Source organism: Tympanuchus pallidicinctus, unplaced genomic scaffold, assembly GCF_026119805.1.
Source record: "Tympanuchus pallidicinctus isolate F22 unplaced genomic scaffold, pur_lepc_1.0 scaffold14, whole genome shotgun sequence".
Taxonomy (NCBI): Eukaryota; Metazoa; Chordata; class Aves; order Galliformes; family Phasianidae; genus Tympanuchus; species Tympanuchus pallidicinctus.
The window spans coordinates 12,825,068-12,843,944 of NW_026294659.1; the positions used below are offsets into that span (position 1 = coordinate 12,825,068).

General features: G+C 41.0%; 1 protein-coding gene across 1 annotated transcript; it reads right to left on the bottom strand.

Annotated features, from left to right (window-relative positions):
* Positions 1-141: 141 nt before the first annotated feature.
* LOC128076382 (interferon-induced GTP-binding protein Mx-like) lies at positions 142-18,574 on the bottom strand. The gene is made up of 14 exons (XM_052673944.1): positions 18,317-18,574; positions 15,698-16,127; positions 13,738-13,930; positions 12,669-12,806; positions 10,839-10,993; positions 9,576-9,714; positions 8,881-9,079; positions 7,830-7,908; positions 6,782-6,904; positions 6,166-6,307; positions 5,144-5,302; positions 4,160-4,236; positions 2,117-2,359; positions 142-650 (listed from the first exon to the last, which is right to left on the bottom strand). The coding sequence occupies exons 2-14, from the start codon at positions 16,034-16,036 to the stop codon at positions 417-419; spliced, it is 2,220 nt and encodes a 739-aa protein (XP_052529904.1). The 5' UTR covers positions 16,037-16,127; positions 18,317-18,574; the 3' UTR covers positions 142-416.
* Positions 18,575-18,877: the final 303 nt, after the last annotated feature.

Below are 18,877 nucleotides of genomic sequence, written 5' to 3' on the forward strand. Positions count from 1 at the left end.
CAAGGCAGGCAATAGAACAACCACAGCAAAATCACAGAGATCTAGAAAAGTTATGTGATAGGATTTTTACAGTTTTTGGGTTCTACAGCTGAAGGCTCCCCATCCCTTAAAAAATAAAACCAAAACCACCTACCTCAGAGCTCAAGCTTTTAAAAAATATATTTTAATGCTGTATGGAAGACAAAGTTTATAATGAATGGTTGAAAGTGGGATAACATTTTATCACAACTACTGCAGTGGAGCTTAGACAAGGGTAGGCATATCAGACTATGGAAATTAAGACAGAACTAGACCACTAAATCATTAGAAAAATCTAGAAACTGGTATTAAAGGTTGCTGCATTGGAGGATTTTGCGAAGCTCCTCATTAATGCTAGAAAGCAAAAGCAGAAAAATACTTCTGAAAGATGAGGAAATCTACAGAGACTTAAAGTCTACTAGGTACTGGTAGGCTTTGTTGAGGCGACTAATTTGGCTGGTTAGTAACTTCCGCTGGTTAGCAGCTTCATGATCTTCCTGGAGTAAGTGGTTTAATTCTTCTTTTTCTTGCAAGAGATGCAACATTGAGATCTGCAAATAATCTCCAAAGTCACGAAGAACAGTAGAGAGGATGATCAGAGGAATCTGATTGCTCAGGCGTTTACTTGCTCCCTACAAGGAGGAGGGAAAAAAAAAAAAAAAAAGTGAAGACTTGCTTTCCTAAAAGAAGATAAAACGGGCCATAGGTGCTCTGTTACAAAGTGACTGCACACTTTTAAAACCATTAATTCCTTTTGTTCCTAAAAAAAATCCAGAAGTTAAGATTTATGGGATTGGCAGCTGTAGCTTTATTTTTTTCTCCCTCAGTGAACTAAACCCAAGGCAGGCCACTCCCAGTTTATCTCTCTCTGTGCTAACCTTGATAAGAATTATTCTGCGACTAGAAGAGCACTTCAACGTGAGTGTCTGGCTACAAATAACAGAGGTTCTATCTTCCTTTCTTTTGGTGGCATAGGACTTGAAGATGCCAGCAGCTAGATCAGGTAGAGGCATATAATATGATTTGGAAGTCCTAAAGGACTTAGGCCACCCATCTCCAGCAAAGTCTTGGTCTTTTCTGGCTTCAGATACTGCTTTAGCTCAGCAGCTGTAGATGTAAATCTTTCACCTACAAGGACAATGAAAAATACCAAAGACTAGATATTTAGTTTTTCTTTCTAGTTTGCAGAGATCTAGTCAAAATGGAGCAATTCAGCAGAATCAGCAGGGTGCTTACTGAGCCTATGTATTTTGTTATTCTGGTGCTAAACCTTACACAGAATCTTGACCTTTCTTAATTGACATGGGATCAGGCATGCCATTTTCAAATACCATGGACTTAAGAGCTCTAATCTGATTTCATCTCATGTATTTGGCTCCAAGTCTGCAAGAGCTGTGATGCCCTGGTATTTGGTTACTGTTAAAAAGGGTGTTTAGGGCATTTACAAATATACAACTATCCTTCAAGACTCTGTGGTATAGTAGAAAGTATCTGAGGCTGAAGGGAAGAACTTTATGCAATTCTGCTTTTGTCTTTTGCTCTCTGAAAGCTTCCCAATGCAAAAACTTGGAAGAACAGCCTGAACATTTAGTTGCAGCAATGTTTCGGAAACCTTTCTATTGAAATTGAACCACTACCTAAGTTAGTGCATTAATATTTAACTTGGTGCTTACTGAGGGAGTTTATGAAACAAAGATCAAAAGCATATTCTCATACTGTGCATTCTCTTGCCTGTCTTGCTCTAAAATGATCTTTTGTTAAAGCATCCCATTTATCTCCTTTTAACTTCTGAGCAGTATGTGATGTGGCATAGCCACTCTGATCTCTACTGAGAGCCAAATCCATTTTAACCAATTATTTGATTACAACTCGTCCTGCCCTCTGAGTTTAGAATCTGACAGCTCTTTTACTGGAGCAATAGGGCTTGCCATCATCCAGATGTCATTAATTTCTTATCACAGGGCTAAGGGCTCTTCCCCTTGCTTTCCTCTCCCCCAAGGCAGGTAAGTAACAGTCCTTTCATCCCCCTAGCTCTTGTTCCCATAGGAGAAGCCAGCCAAAGGGCATTGGTGTACTGCCTTGCAGTCTGCAGACTTACAGTGAAATAGGCCTTTGTGTGAGAAACCATTTCCAGGACAAAGCTGGGACCTTGACTTGAAGCAATTGCAGGACCAAGGTCTTTGATTTTTGTATTTTTGTTGATGCTTTCTGCCCGGGCAGCTTTTAAATCATCTGCGTAAATGTTATCCTGGCAGTATACAATTCTCTCCATTTTAAATTGAGTCAGGATGAAATTTTTCGCAGTCGTTGCTTGTCTGTCTGCAATGGAACCAATTCTGGCCTGGAAAAGAAAAGAACAAGTTTTGAGATGCTCAGAAACATCCCTCAGGGTGGTGAAGTGGATGTATTTGCACCTGCAACTTGCTAGTAGCAGCATTTGCTAATCTCAGGTTGGCCCTTGGTGCATACTTTGATGTTTTAGCTTCTGGTTCCTTTCCCAGGAAAGAGCAGAAAAATGTGGTGTTTGGTCCCCCCATGAGAAACAAGTGGGATCATGTCAAATCAAGTTTAACCCTGGTGCTTGTATCCCAAAGGAAAATCCCAAGATTGGTTGGAACAAGCAACAACAGCCAGTGATGAGTTCAGCCTGCCCTCAGTTTTTGCACCTGCTCAGTTTTTGATTGCTTTTGCATGCATTTCAGCTGAATCTCCTTCTTGAAGGAGGCAGTAGCAGCAGTACTGATGTGAGCTCCATTTCCCCTCCCACCATTCTCAAAAGCATGATTTCTTACCTATTGTCATCAAACCAGCCCTATCTAACCCATAGCAATCTAGCATCTAGATTAAAATTAAAATTTAATTTTTTTAAAAAAATTACATGTTTTTTTTCACCTTTTTGGTGCTACCATCTGCCTGCAGAGGCAATAAGCTCCTCTTTCATCCAAGGTCTCTTAAAATGCTAACTTAGCATTCCTACATCAGAATAAAATTTTTGTTTTTCCCTCAGAGTCTAGCAGAATCTCCTCTTTTCTTCCTTCCTGTAATTCTGTAATGTGATGGAAAGTATAGCAATAATTAGCACAGTGGCACAATCCTTGTGAGATTGTTCTCCAAATGAGAACAAGCCCAAATGCAGCAGCTGTGGATGCAGCAACAAAAGAAGAAAAGCTGCTTACCTTGGAAGTCTTCCAGTAAGCAAGGATCTCCACCAAGATAAACTGATCTCCACTGCCAGCCCCTAAATGAGGTCTGGGAAGGGGTGGATCCTAGCTCCATCCCTTCTGGTCACTCAGGTGCATTGCACCTGAGCTCCCCAGGTTGGCCCTGCCTTCCCACCAGGTCACTCCTTCAGGCTGTTAGTGTTTCTGCTACACTTCCTCTCATTGTGTTATGCCTGAAGACACCGCACCTCTCTGCTTGGCAGAAATAGCTTGTTTGGTTCCTGTTTATTTGTTCTGGGACTTCAATAGGGTTTGGCTGTGCAAGTTACACAGCAGACAGTTGTTGCATTTGCCTACGAGTTTCCCATCAAGCAGTGCCCTGTGTGTGGGTTGTTCTTCACGGCAGGCCTCTCACCTCTTCTTCAAAGATCTTTCCCAGAAAAGGTATTCAAGGGCATCCACCCAAAACCTAGACACCTCCAAACTGCAAAAAGGGATCTTCTAACTCTGTCATGGTTAAATGGCCTGCTCATTAGCTGCTACTGCCTTTGATCAACAGTGTGATGCCTGCCCAGGCTAACACTGGCTTGCCTTTCAGAAAGCAAAAGCACTGTGCTCTGAGGCTGCCCACATGCTAACAAAACATTTCAGGACTTAAAACTGAAGTTACTAAGCTCTTCATGGCAGCCATACCAGCTTTTCTTTGCACTGTGTTGTGTGCGTCAAGAATATGACCAAAATGAATGGAGAATGTATGCTTTAGATCTTGTCAACATTGCACCAAAAGGTAGAGTGTGCTTTCATTAGTGCCATTACAAACATGCAGTTGTTTGAAATGTCTTTATAAAAAAATCATAGACTGTCAGGAAATCACATTGTTGCATGTAATGAGATGGAATAGGTGCCATCAGCGTGGCTATATTTACAAACGTCATTCTGTTTTGCTCTTGAATTATCTCAGGTTTTGGCTAGTCCCTCACCTTAGCAGCTTTGTTTAAGTTCTGAAAATTAGCAAAATGCTTGTTAGCCAGCTGCAAAAATTTCTCTTCAACCATCCCTAAGGGAAGAACAGACAGACAAAACAAAGTCAGGTAAGAAAATGAGGTTTTTAAGTTGTTGTCAATATGAGGCCTGGAAAAACCACTGTCTCTCTGTGTTCATGCTAAAATAGCTGGGTATCCATCCTGATGTAAGGCACCTTTATGACCATACAAACAAAAAGGAATTTAGATCTCTAGGCCTGTGTGCATGAGTCACTAAAGACCACTCACCATGTCAGATATTTAATATCCCTGAGACTTCTTAGATAAAGCAATCTATGTGCTTTCAGTTTGACCAGGTGGGTCATCGCTTGGATGAGAGGCAGATGTGCCTATGTGGCCGAGTGGCCACTCCAAGGAGAGGGGCTGGTGCCTGTAATACAGGGCCCTGATTGGCACAGATGCTGTAGCTCTTTTCTAAAGCAAACATGGCAGAGAAATGATTGTGACGTACTATTTCCTTATGTGATACTTATGGGATGAGTTATCCCTTCCCCCACCCCCATTAGTCACTGTGCAATATATATACCCTTATGCAAAGAACTGGCAAAGAAGTTGGATTCCCAGTTCTGGTTTATGAATCCCATTAACTGAGCCTGGCAATATCAGCCAGCTCAGCTGGCACCAAATAGCATTCCAGGATACTATTTCTTTACAGTATTATGTATTATAGTTACTTTCTAATTCCCCATTCCCAGCCACGGGGAAGCGTACTAAAAAATTGTTAAGGTCATATGCAGAGATTTGAGGTCTCAGCTCTAGAGAAGGAATAATCTCACAGTTTGAGTGGGATTCACTTCCACATTAAGGCATCCCAACTGGAGCTCTTACTCCATTAATGATAAGTGGCTTGTTCTGGACACAAAATTACCAGGTACACCAGTGTCACCCATGTGATGGCCTTGTGTGGCCTGTGAGACGTACAGATCACTTTGTTCAGCATCACAACAGCTGGCTCCTCCAGCTTTGAAATTTGCTCTTTTATGATGTCCTCAAATATCCAGTAGCTGATAAAGCCCGGGAACTCCCATCCACGGTACAGGTGTTCATATTTGGACGCTTTACTGCATATGATTTCTTCAACTGTAATATTAAAATAACACTGCTTTACTACTAGGTTACTTCATAAATTTTTTGATTAAGAAAGAAGTCTCTTAGAAAATGCTCTTCAGTAGAACTCATCTTTAAAGCAACACATTTACTGCAGAAGGAAGTTGGCACTCATTGCTCAGTGCCTTAATTAGCTTACTCTTTTTTTTTCCCCCCCCTCTATAAAGTCATGTTGGTACACCATGGACAGGACATGAGAAACAATGACACAGCAGTGTCTGTTCTGTCTCCCTATAGTATTTGCCTCTGGCTGACCATTTGTCTACAGCCTGTTTATACCTATTGTTTTATAGCCACTAGAGATGTTGACAAAATAAATGTGCATCAAAGACTAAACTTGATTAAAGAGTTACTGCTTGACTAGCAAACGTTGCTATGTTATCTCCAAAAACAAAAAGGGCTACTCCTTACAGGGTTATAGTTATTGTAGACTTGGAATTGTTTCTCCCCCATCTTAAACAAGAGCTGAACAGAAGATGAAAATGCCAAAACATTAATGACAACAACAATTAATTTATAATGTAAGTATTATTTTTATTATGGTTGCTGCTGTTATTTAGAGGAATAGTTCAGAGCATCAGCAGTTAATTCTCTGCCAAAGCCAGTCTTTATTTTATTGCTTTTTTGGGGAGAAGTCAAATGATCTCTCTGTAAGGACAGTGATTTGCACAAGCTGGGTCTCTCTGTCCCTAAGGGCCAATGTGTAACTAAAACATTACTGCAGATTTCATCTCCTCCTAGATTATTATTATTATTTTTAAACAACAACATATTGATGATGTTGTCTCTTAATGTAAAAGATAGGGAATGGAATCTCTCAGATTTTCTATGCTTACCTTTGGCAGAGCTCTCCAGGACCTTTACTCCCCATGTATGAAACTCTCTGCGGATTTTTGGAAACAATCTGATTTCATTTCCAAACCAGGATTCCTTTCCGTACATTGCCTGAGAGATATCTTCATTAAACACTTTGATCAACTGTAATGAATCAAAAAGGAACACAAAAAACAAAGTACTGAAGCTTTATTTCTTCAGACTAACTTGTAGGTGTTCATTAAATCCACAGACATTTGATATCACAGACATGACTGAAGGCATCATTTCCTTGTATCTTTCATGCTCTTAGCTCTTGGTTGCTTGGTTCTGCACCAGAGGAACAGGCTGCCCAGGGCAGTGGGCACAGCTCCAAGTGCTGGAGTTCAGGAAGCATTTGGACAATGCTCTCAGACAGAGGGTCTGAATTTCAGGTTGTGCTGTGTGGAACCTGGAGCTTGTGGGCCTCTTCCAACTTGGGATATCCTGTGATTCTACTCAGGATACTCACATACTCAGGGGTCTACTCACTGAGACCCCTCAGTGACAGATTCCAGAATCTCCTTGGTCCATTCTGTTACCTTGCTTTCTTTAGAAGGGTCTGCTCTGCTCTGTAACTGAAGCAGTATTAATACTTACTCCTGCAAGGAAAACCATCTTCTCACGGTCAGTTTTGTGTATGCTTTGTGAGTACTTTTGTAGTTCCTTCTTTGCTTGTTGCAGCACATCATGTATTTGGATCTCCATTGCAGGCAAAGTTTTCTGGAGGGCAGACAGGAAAGAAGGACTCTTAGTTAGCCTGAACACGTCTGATTTTGGAATGAAACCAAAAATCTCTCCAGGAACAACTGGAATAACACCACAGGGGAAATATGACCATCATAGAGAGAAGGCTGGGGGCTCCCTGAGATGCTGGGATTGACATCACTGTCAGAAAGCAGAGGAGCTGCAGTCTAGGGCAAGACTTCACCTACAGTGGGCCAAAAGGTGTCTCATGACAGCTCATGATGTAAGGAGTATACCGATCCCTCCATTCCTAACAAATATGTGATTGAACTCAACTCTTTGGTTGCTTTATTTTTTATATAAGTTCACATTAATACAGATTTTTTTCCTCCTTCAGGTCCCTGTGCTTTAGCATTTTCTCTTCATGGAATAACGTGCTATTTATAGATATATTTGTATAAAATAATAAAAATAATATGCTTATATTAGTCTAATAAGATAATTAGCTCTTCCTTGGGATTTTTGAAGACATTTTCAGTTGGTAGAAACGATCATGTTTTAGAAAGCTAATGGCAGTAATTGTTACTCAGCCTATCAACAATATTCACAAACAAAAAGAAGCACCAGAAGCTGCTCGTGAAAAGGCAGGTGTTATGAGTTACAAGCAGATGAAATACTTTGCCTATCGTCAATTCTTCAGCTAAAGGCAAATCTGAGAACAGATTGCTGTTTTTGTTCTCTTCAAATCTCATCTCTATTTGTCCTTGGATTGTTTAAGGTTAAAGGATAAGCATAAAAATGTATGCATATATGCATACATTATAAGCATATATGTATGCATAAAAATTAAAAAAAAAAAAAAAAAAAAAGATGCTGAAAGGGAGAAGGGTTGGATTTTTTTTTTTTTTTTTTAAGATAGTAACTGATGCATATTTCTTAGCATGGCATCTCCATTACTTACAGCAATATGTCCCACAAGTTCATTGGTAAGCTTATTTGCCAAATGAGGGATAGTAGCCTTATTTTCATCCAGAAGAATGCTGAAAATAAGCAAACAAACAAAAACATCAAAAAACCTTCTATGTTATTTCTGCTTGTGGGAAGTATGCCAATTCAAAACACTTCTCACCTATTATTCTCAGTGATTGATTTGCTGCTAAGACACCTTATGGGAAAACCTGTGTCTTCAGCATAGACTGTGTGCTTTCTTATGCTGAGTTTTATGGTGTTTTCCAGTGAATAGCAATACTTCAGCACTTAACTGGAAGGGTTCATATGCTTACCTTGTCTTCATTAGGACTATTCTGGTCTTCTGAGGCTAATGCTTTTAGAATCACAGAATCATCTGGGTTGGAAAAGACCCTCAAGATCATCAAGTCCAAATGTAAGCCTACCTATCAACCCCCGCCCCATTGCTATATCCCTCAGTGCAGCATCCACATATGTCTTAAATTCCTCCAGTGATGGGGACTCCTCCACTTCCCTGGGCAGTTCACTCCAATGCTTGACCAAAATATCTTTCTAATATTTAATCTAAACCTCCTTTGTACAACATGGGGCCTTTTCCTAGCATCCTATCACTTGTCACCAGAGAGAAGAGACCAGTCCCCTTCTCCTTGTTGCAAACTTCTTCCAAGGTAGTTGTAGAGAGTGATGAGATTTTCCCCTCAGCCTTCTCCAGATTAAATAACATCAGTTCCCTCAGCCTTTCATTATAACACTTGCTTTCTAGCCCCTTTATCAGCAAGGTTTGTTGCTCTTAGAGAATCATGGAATGGTTTGGGTTGGAAGGAATCTTTAAGAACATTTAGTTCCAACTTCCCTGCTATAGGCAGGGACACTTTGCTCTAGACCAGGTTGCTCAAAGCCCCATTCAGCCTGGCCTTGAATGTCTCCAGGGAGTGGGCATCCACAACCTCTTCCAGTTTAAAGCCATTTCCCTTCATCCTTTTGCTACATGATTTGAAGTGATTTCAGTATATTTTGGGTTAGGTCCTTTCTGTGAGAAGTACCTGAAATGTTTGTGAGTCTCGAAGAACTGTCTCTCTTGCTGGATTGCAGAGGCCAAGGACAGATTGTCATTGATGTCCTGTTGCCCATGACACTTCACAATCATATAACCTTTTCTGAGTGGGATGACTTCATTTCGCATTATCTTAAGGACAGCCTCTTCGGTTCCTTTGTCCACCAGATCTGGTTTAGTAAGGATCCCTGTGAAGTTACCCAAAGAGAAAGTTAGTCAAGCACCGAAGTTGAAGATGGAAGAGGTGCAGTAGGACATCTCACAGTAAGAGTGGAAATGTTCCCTACGGTGTTTGTTTTGTTTTACATTAACTGCACTTTGTTTTGTTTTCTCTCCTAGAAAGCTTTCAGCTCCTGGGCTTTGCACTGTAAAACTCACTCTGCAGTTGGACTCTCAGTCCATCTTTTGCCTTGCAAACCTTTTCAACAGAGAGCAACAAGACTTTCCCAGCACTAACTCTGAGATTTTCGATTTTCATTCACAATGTGAATGCCAGCTAGACTCAAATTTGAGATATTTTAAGAGCTAGTAGATCACTTCCAGCTTTGTAAAGGGTTTATTTAGTCTGCTTATTTCTTCTTTTAGTAGCTTTGAACTAAAACTTTGAAGATTTAGCATGAAGTACACAAATCAGACGTTCGTGGAAATAAATGATTCACACTTTCAGCTTAAAAAAATTCTCACCAAGTGTCCTTTCTCCTGTGGGGTCCACTTCCTGAGCCATTTTCAGAGCTTCTGTTGTTGCAATATCCACATTGCATGGTACCACTACCAAAATGATTGTCTCTTTGCAGCCAATATATTTTTTAAGTAGCATTTTGATCTGAAATGTAATACAGTAGTAAAGAGTTCAATGAAATCAAATGCTTGCATGTAGGATGCGACCACTCCTAGCAGTACAAGCCACCACATGATACGTCACATATACTGTGAGTACCATTAAATGTTAAAGAATGGCATGGAAATGGGTTAAGAAAATAGTGTAGTCTCTTTTCCTACAGAAAGATAAACCCAAACATTTAATGTGAACAAGTACGGACTATTGTTATATCTGTCATGAAAAAATCATTTAAATTACATAAAATTTAACATCTGCTTCTAAGTAAAATTTAAACTCTTGTGGATAACATCTTTGTTTAGGGAAATATGATTTTCATAACTAATGTCAAAAGAAAAATGAGTTCTGATGCCTAGTAACACACCTCTGGAATGAAAGCCAGACTATAGTATAGTACAGTATAGCCAACTCCAGTGCATCACCCTCACAGCTGGCCCTATCTCTTGGAGTTTTATTTGCATTGCTCAGCATTTCTTCTAAAAGCCACCAGGGGAAGCATACAGATATCCTTTAATGCAGATACTGTTCACTTCAGAATGGGCCTGCTGAAATACTGTAAGGGATGAGAAAAAAAAATGACAATTGGTTCCCTTCACATGTACACTGTCAGCAAAGGATGACAGAGCATTGAGCTAGTGCTGATCTGCCTTCTTGCTCTAGGAGAGCTTACAAGAACTCAGACATTTCACTTTTGCCAAGCATCTCCACAATACTGAGAAAACGCAAACTATTTGGGATTTATCTACACTCCAGCCTGTGTTCAAGCCTATGGGCATGGAGACATTGCTGTGTTGGAGACCATCTATCTGCAAAACAGGGTCAGTGCAGCTGTGTTCTTCCCTGCTGCTCTGGCAGGTGCCTGGGATGGCTCACCTATGCCAGCATGGGCAGCTCCCTCCTGCACAAAGAAAGACAGGAGGTCTTAGTCCTCACTGTTCCTATCAGCACTGCCTTGCCAAAAAACAGATCTGTCTGTTTGCTAGTGTAGCTCTTATAATGGCTCAGAAGCCCAGCATAATAATTCCAGACTCCTACAGCAAAGATTTGCATGTAAGATAGGCTACAGAAGAGAACCTTTGCATAAGTTGGCAGATAAAACTGACTGTTACCTGTTGACCATTGTTTTGTGGCTGGTTCCCCATGGCCACTCCGGCAATTCCAGGAAGATCAATTAGTGTCAGGTCTGGGACATCCGGGGACCAGATTTCAAGGGAAATTAGTTCTCCACTAATGTTACCATCAGTGCCAGCCACTGTATCTTGGGCTGCAAGGTGGAAAGAGGAAAGCAATGAATACAGGCTTCGAAGTCTGCGTTGAAGTGTAGGTGAAGTGGGAATATGATGACTCCAAAAAATATCTACTATCACCTAAATTTCTTTTAGGCGTGGCTTTTTTTCAGATCTAGACATTAATGTAAATCCATTTCTGCAAAAAACCAAAGGGATTTCACACAATAATTTTTGTGGAGTGGAAACTGCAGTATTTTACAGAGCATATACTAATGGATTGTCATACACATACACAAAATACACATAAATAAAACATCACAAGAGCAAGGGGATAAAGTATTGGTCAGCTGCAGAAATTATTCCTCAGCATCAAGGTACTCTGTAGACTTTAATTTTTAGCTGCCTTTAAAGACCAATAGGTGTTACTCTATATTCTCCTTGCATTGATAGTGAGGTTGACAGATAAACCATTTTTCCCCAGGTTGTGTATCGGCAATCATGATGGAACCAACAACACCATGTGGAGCGAGAAAACTCCATTATAATACTCATGAGAGATTCTATCAGCTGTGTAATTGGCCTACTCAAATCATACCAGTTTCTTTGCAGTTTGTGAAGGGTATGTTGAAAACTATATTGAAAAACTAACAAAGGAACATTATAATAGAATCATTAAAGTTGAAGAAGACCTGTAAGATCATTTAGTCCAACCATTCACCTACACCAGTATTGCCCACTAAACCATGTGCCTAAGTATTACATCTATACCCTTAAACACCTCCAGGAATGGTAACTCCAATGCCTCACACCACTCTTTCTGAGAAGAACTATTTCCTAATATCCAACCTGTACCTCCCCAGTGCAACTTGAGACTATTCCCTCTCATCCTATCACTGTTACCTGGGAGAAGTGGCCAACCCCTACCTCACTACAGCCTCCTTTTAGGTGGTTGCAGAGAGTGATAAGGTCTCCCCTGAGCCTCCTCCAGACTGAACAATCCCAGTTCTCTCAGCTGCTCCCCATCAGACTTGTGCTCCAGGCCCTTCACTGTTTTGTTGTCTTTTTCTAGACACGTTCCATGGTCTCAGTGTCTTTCTTTTAGTGAGGGTCCCAAAACTGAACAGAGTACTCATGATGAATATGATGAATAGCAATGTTGTAGAGCTGTCCTAACCAAGGAAATAAGAACAAAACCACTTTCACATTTAGGGCAAGTGCTTACTACACTTTGGGTGACAAAATATTTTCTCGTACTGCATGAAATACCATAAAAGTAAAGCTGTGGCATGGCAGTGCATGAGGCCATGGTCACAACTAACAGAAGCTCTGTATGCCCTCCTCTGCCATCTTTCAATTTTCTCAAAAATTATAGGCTTTCCTGCCACAGACACCACATGCATTTTCTGAGCATTTGAGCTGACATCATGAACCACTGAGGGCTTTGCATGCTTACAGCTTGACAAACTTCCCAAACAAGACAAATAGCATCCAGCTGAGCACACAGCCTGAGCTTTTGTCAGATATTGTGGACCATCTTCTTCACTGAAGCAATAATTAGCACAACTCTCTTGCAATGACTCATCTTCTTAAGCTCTACATTCAGTTCTTGGTGGCTGTAATCCCATGTGTTAGTTTGAGGACTGTTTCTCAGCCTAAGAGAAGGAGAGAAAGAATTCAAACAAGATTGAGCAAGGGCAATACACAACTTACCTTTTCTTATTGCTTCCTTCACCTCTGAGGCATTCTGGAGTTGTATTTCCATGTTGCTGTAATAAATTACCCCTTTCCATTCTGATGGTGGTGTTATTTTTTTCATTTTGAGTTCCAGAGGACAGCGAGTAATGACATCTGCAGTAGCACCAAAGACATAGGTGACACAGTTGTTATGTACAATAGACTGTGTGAATGGACTGGGTGATGTGTGCAGGGTTGCCTAATACTACATGGAAAGGCACATAAAAGTTTGAAGAGTCAAAGGGCTCTCATCTGACTTCCTTCTCTGTGTCAGCAGGACTATGTGAGGTCAACCATGGCTTGGCCAGACAATTTTACCTTGCAGGCCTCCAAGAATGGAGATTTGTTCTTCTCTGAGTGACCTGCTTTAGTGCAAGTCACTGCATCTACATCTTACGAAGGCAACCCTATTCCTGGACTTGAGGTGCAGACTGAAAGCCTAAAGGTGCTCAGGTACTGCCAACCAATACAGAACTCACAGAACTTGGGTGTGTGGATATACATGTACATACACATGAACACACGTAGAAAATGAATTGTCCTGAGCAGTAAATACAGTCTTTGAACAATCTAATATTCAAGGCATGTGTCTGTAAGCAAATATCTTTGTACATTTTCTGCCAAAAACAAACATTTCTGTAAGAAAATTTTGATCTAAAAAGAGCAATGCAGAAACAAATTTCAAAACTAATCTTGCATATGGAATCAATACATTTTGCTGGGGAATACAAAGAGTTAGCTGATGCTGCTGCCTTTCTGCCTGCCAACAACTTGGAGCAAGTATGTCACATTATATACTTCTTATTTCTCCTCCCTTGTCCACCCAGACTGTGCAACTTGTTGGACTGACACTGAAGCATCCCACCTGCATATCCATTTCTTCTACTGGAAACCAGAGATAGGAAGGCTTCTGGAGTCCCATGATTTATGTATAGCTTCAGTCATAATGCTATCTACTCCTAAGCACCAGGGGGAAAAAAAAATAAATCCCTTCTACTTCACCAGTGTCAAATTCAGATGAAAATAGGAGAAGGTGAATTCATACCACTGTCCGTAAGAAGAGCAACGCCAGATAAAGCTTCAAGGACAGAGCTTTTCCCAGAGTTCTGGTCTCCAATCACTGCGATCGCAGGCAATGTCAGGTCGTTTCCTATACCAAGCATTCTCAGGCTGTCGACAAGGTCAATACAAGGTCGGATCTTTTTGTCATATTGGTTGTGCAAGGTGTGTTCTGCTGCCTGTTGGAGTCACACTTACAATTAATTTGAAGGTAATTTTAAAATAAGCTGCTTCCAGAAACAAAAAAATAAATATCAAAACAACCCATCCATCCAAAACAATTACAAAACACTTTCTAGGCAGCTTTTCCAGCTCTTCATTCTCTAGTAAACCTCATGTACAAGCACCAGCCTGTACTTCATGTCACTGTCCATCCTTGCACCTTCATGCTATAAACAGATGGATATACTTATGATTAACTCTATTGAGATTGGCTCAGTGACTGAAACAACCTTGGTAAAAATAGTCAATTTTCTAAGCTGTCCTGAAAGGTGAAAAGTAAAAAGAGACCTCAACACTAAATGTGCTTTGAATATATGTATTTTTAATAACTGTCATTTCCTTTCACTCATACAGATGCATGGAAGGACACACATGTAAATAGAGACTGGCCACAGCGATGAGATAATTTAGTACAGAAAGTTCATTAGATGTTTTTTGAAGCTTGAAGATCTAGTTGGTAATCAATCGCCAAATCATTCTGCTGTAGTGCCCTTAATCACAGAATGGCCTCGGTTGGAAGGGACCTCAAGGATCATGAATCTCCAACCCCCCTGCCACATGCAGGGCCACCAGCCTCCATACATGGTTAAAATCTGTAGTTCACATCTTTCTTTGCCAGATCCTAGCTGGCCACCACCATCAGTTCTGTCTAAGAGTCACCTATGAAAATATTTCTGTCAGATATAATAAAAAAAAAACAACAATTTTTTCTTTCAAGATAAGAAAGATGGTACACATCTCTGCCAGCAGGTGTTTCAAAACACCTTGATACTTTGATAATTGATCACTCTTTCATACTACCTTTATCACAGTGTTTACTGCCTAGTAAATCCCAGCCATTCTCAAGAAACCCCATTAACACAGACTTAAAGCTTGTGAGAAGTCTGGAGCACGGACCTTGTGGGGAGCAGCAGAGGGAACTGGGATTGTTAAGCCTGGAGAAGAGGAAGCTCAGGGGAGACCTTATTTCTCACTACAGCCACCTGAAAGGAGGGTGGGGTAAGGTGGTAAGGTGGAGCCCAGCCTCTACTCCTAGGTAATAGTGATAGAATGAGAGGGAATGGCCTCACCAGAGGAGGGCCAAATTGGATGTTAGGAAATATTTCTTCTCAAAAACCATGGTGAGGCATTGGCAAAGACTGCCCAGGGAGGTGGTGGAGTCACTGTCTCTGGAAGTATTTAAGGAAAGGGTATAGATGTATTACTTAGGCACATGGTTTTGTGGGCAATGTTGGGGTAGGTGGATGGTTGGGCTGGATGATCTCAGAGGTCTTTTCCAACCTTAATGATTCTATTATAATCTCTGTATGTTAAATATACAACACAGATTATTAGTAAAGTTTCTTTATGTTTCCGTTGAAGGTAACAGTAAGTAAAGTAAGTAAAGTAAAAACATTAAGTTAAAAAATATCCCAGATTTTAGGATTCCCATTTACTGGTGTTTTCTAATTGTTCCTAATGAATTAGATATTTATTACAGGTTACACTGGCTGCTAGGCTGCTGCCATGCTGTTTATCACATGAGCAGTTTTTATGCCAGCAGATTAACAGTAGGCACACATCTTCCTAGCTATGCAAATGACTTCTTGACACTGATCCTAAAAATTCTCCTCTCCTTCGACCTAACAAGTCCCCAAAGAGACAGAGGAATTCATTTTGAGTCGCAACGTAAAACACGGGTGAGTTTGGAGAGTATCTGTGCTTTTCTCTGCCACCTGCCTTACCTCATCCTTGTCCTCTTCACTGTCATTCTGCTTCTGGGACACTTCCTGCTCATGCCCAGGCTTTCTGTCAGTCAGTTCTGGTACAGAGGAAGCCATCTGATTGCTACAGTCTGGTGGCGGTGGTGGAGGTGACCCAAAAACGAAACGTAAGGAAGGTGGTTTGTTACTATCCTGCTTTGGGATCTGATTGGCACATCCAAATGGTTTGTTGGAGTTTGGGATCTGACTGGCACATCCGAAAGGTGTGTTGGAGTTTGGGATCTGACTGGCACATCTGAAAGGTGTGTTGGAGTTTGGGATCTGATTGGTATATCCAAAGTTGAACCCTGCACCGTTCATGTTCTGCTGTTCTTCTGGCTTCTCTATGGCTTGTCCGTATGTACTGCACCGAGCAGTGATTACTATCAATACCAACCACTCTTGGCAGACTCTGAAATCAACATTAACCATAGCAGAGAAAAATCAGAACAATGTTTCTACCTCCTGGTTCAAGCCCTTAACAGAGATTAAGAACCCAAATTCTTCTCAAATTACTAAGATTGATCTCCAGAGGAAAGACTTGAAACACTTCCCACGACGTCACTTAAACCTTTTTTGTGTTCCCCAAAAAAGAATTTGACACAGGATATTCCCAAAGTATTCTTAGTCTCTCTTATGGAGACTAAACAAGAAATTTTTTGGACAGGGTGGACGCAGTGGTTTCACAACAATGGCTAGCTTAGCTCCACCACGCCACTCTCTCATTCCCCTCCTCAACAGAACTAGGGGAGAAAACATGATGAAAAAAGGCTCCAAGATTGAGATAAGGACAAGGAGATGACTCACCACTTACTGTCAAGGACAAAGCAAACTAAGCGCAGGGAGATTAATGCAATTCCTGTAATATAGCGTAACAAAAGCAAACTAAAATCACTTTTCCCCCACCTGTTCTCTTCCACCTCCTCCCCAAGCAGCAAAGATGTCGGAAAAATTTCCACTCAAGTAGAAATGTTTTTCTCCTAGAACTAAAACATAGCATCATAACAGACACTGAAGAAAACAATTCCATATGTACTGAAACTAAGGCAGACCCTTAAATCACAACTGAATATAGAAATTTTATGGATAAGTCTTTACACTTGTTCTCTTTAGAAACAATCTAAGAGCAATCAAAAGCAATTTAAGAGCATTTTACCTTGCTAGCTTGCTTACTGAAGAACAAGGGGGAATGGTTTTAAACTAAGACAGGGGAGGTTTAGGTTAAATATTAGGAGGAAGTTTTTCCACACAGAGCGTGGTGATACACAGGAACAGGTTGCCCAGAGAGGCCGTGGATGCCCCATCTCTGGAAGCATTCAAAGCCAGGCTCAATGTGGCTCTGGGCAGCCTGGTCTGCTGGTTGGTGACCCCATTCATAACAGAGGCAGTAGCCTGTTTCTCCAGGGAACTGGACACAGCAGGTCAAGGATGGCCTGGGTGCCTGAGAGCAGTCTCAGCAACTGTGTTGCTAATAGAAGCAGGATGAAATCTTACCATAAGACAAAGAATACCTGTTTACAGTGCTGAACCAGTAGGGGGTAAAGGGGTTAGGTCAATTACTGAAAGGTGTGAAATACAGTGCAAAACAAACAAACCAATCTGAAAACAGAGAATAAAATTCAATTCAGAAAAACAGCAGAGAGACAGGCACCTGGAGGATATTGGCACATTGATTTTACTGAATTACCTAGGACTAGGGGACCAAAATATCTGCTAGTCCTAGTGGATACATTTACTAGTGAGCCTGTTCTTCGGCTGAATTAAAAGTAAGTATTTTGCACTTTTAGCTGATGTCAATATGGAGAGAGCACATAAAACATAAATGATACTTTAAATGTGCAAAACAAGTTTATAAAAAGAGTAATTCCTCACTTCCTACTCAGTCCAATTTATTATTATTAATACTCCTCTCTCCTTTAACCAAAACAACAACAAAAAATAGACTGTGAGAAAAGTGCTTTATTTGGACCAGCAACAGAAGACAATTCAACTACTTGGGGTGGGTATTGGGAAAAACTTCTTCCCTGTAAGCATTCTATCATCACCACAGCTGCTGAGACACTGCTGCCATGCTGCTTTCCTTGAACTGTATCTGAAGGCATCTGCAGTCTCCTTGCCAGCAGCTGCCTGCCACCCCACAAGAAACCTCTGGGCAGCCTGACCCAGCTGGGGCCGCATGGATTGCAAACTACCTGGCAATAAGTAGCCTTGCTTTTCTCTGGCGGCCCTGGCTTCACTGCTCTGGGAGTAGCTCCAAAACCAACCACCAAACACAAAGCTGCGGTGCTGAGCATGCAACCCCTTTTTGTCTCCCAAATATCACTTGTGTTAGTTTGCGTCCAGCCAGAACGGGACACAGACTTCTACCTGTCACACTGACCAGAAGATATCTGTGTAATCTCTACAGCCTCTGAGCTGTACATTTGTTAACACTATCTGAAAAAAAAAAAAAAATAGCAGTGCAAAACTCATAACACTGTACATGCAAACTGCTGGCCAGATTGTGCTGCTGACACCTTCAACTATTAAAAGCAACAAATATAGCAATTAAAAATCACATGGTTATTCTTAAAAGAAAGTAAAGGAAAGGAAAAGTCATACCTGCCAGAGTCATGCAGCAAGGAGAAACAATTAACTGCATTCAGCTGCTTTGGGTGCTTTTCTATGCACAGACTCCACCTACATGACGTGAACAAGCAGAAACGAAACTAAAATGCTTTCATGCTTGGAAATAATATCCTGATGTGTGTTTCACTCAACATCCTCATCCACTAGCCAATTTTCTTCCCAGTGCTTTGCAGAACCCAGTAACAAAACCACTCCAGTGCACTGCTACCCTCCTCATCCTGTAGTTTCTCCTTCTCCTGCAGAGGAATCAGAGGACAAATAATACTGCTGATGAGCAACAACCCCTTTACTTTTCAGGCTAGATATCAGGGAACATTTATTTCCAGAAAAAGCAGTAAGGCAGTGGCACAGTCTGCCCATGAAGGTGGTGGAGTCACCATCTCACCATAGAAACGTTCAAGGACTGTGTGGATGTGGCACCAAGGAACTTGGTGATGATGGGCTGAGAGTTGGCCTAGGTGATTTTAAAGGCCTTTTTCAACCTTAATCATACTATGAACACTGAAGGAAGACCAATACCTTTCAGGCCATTTT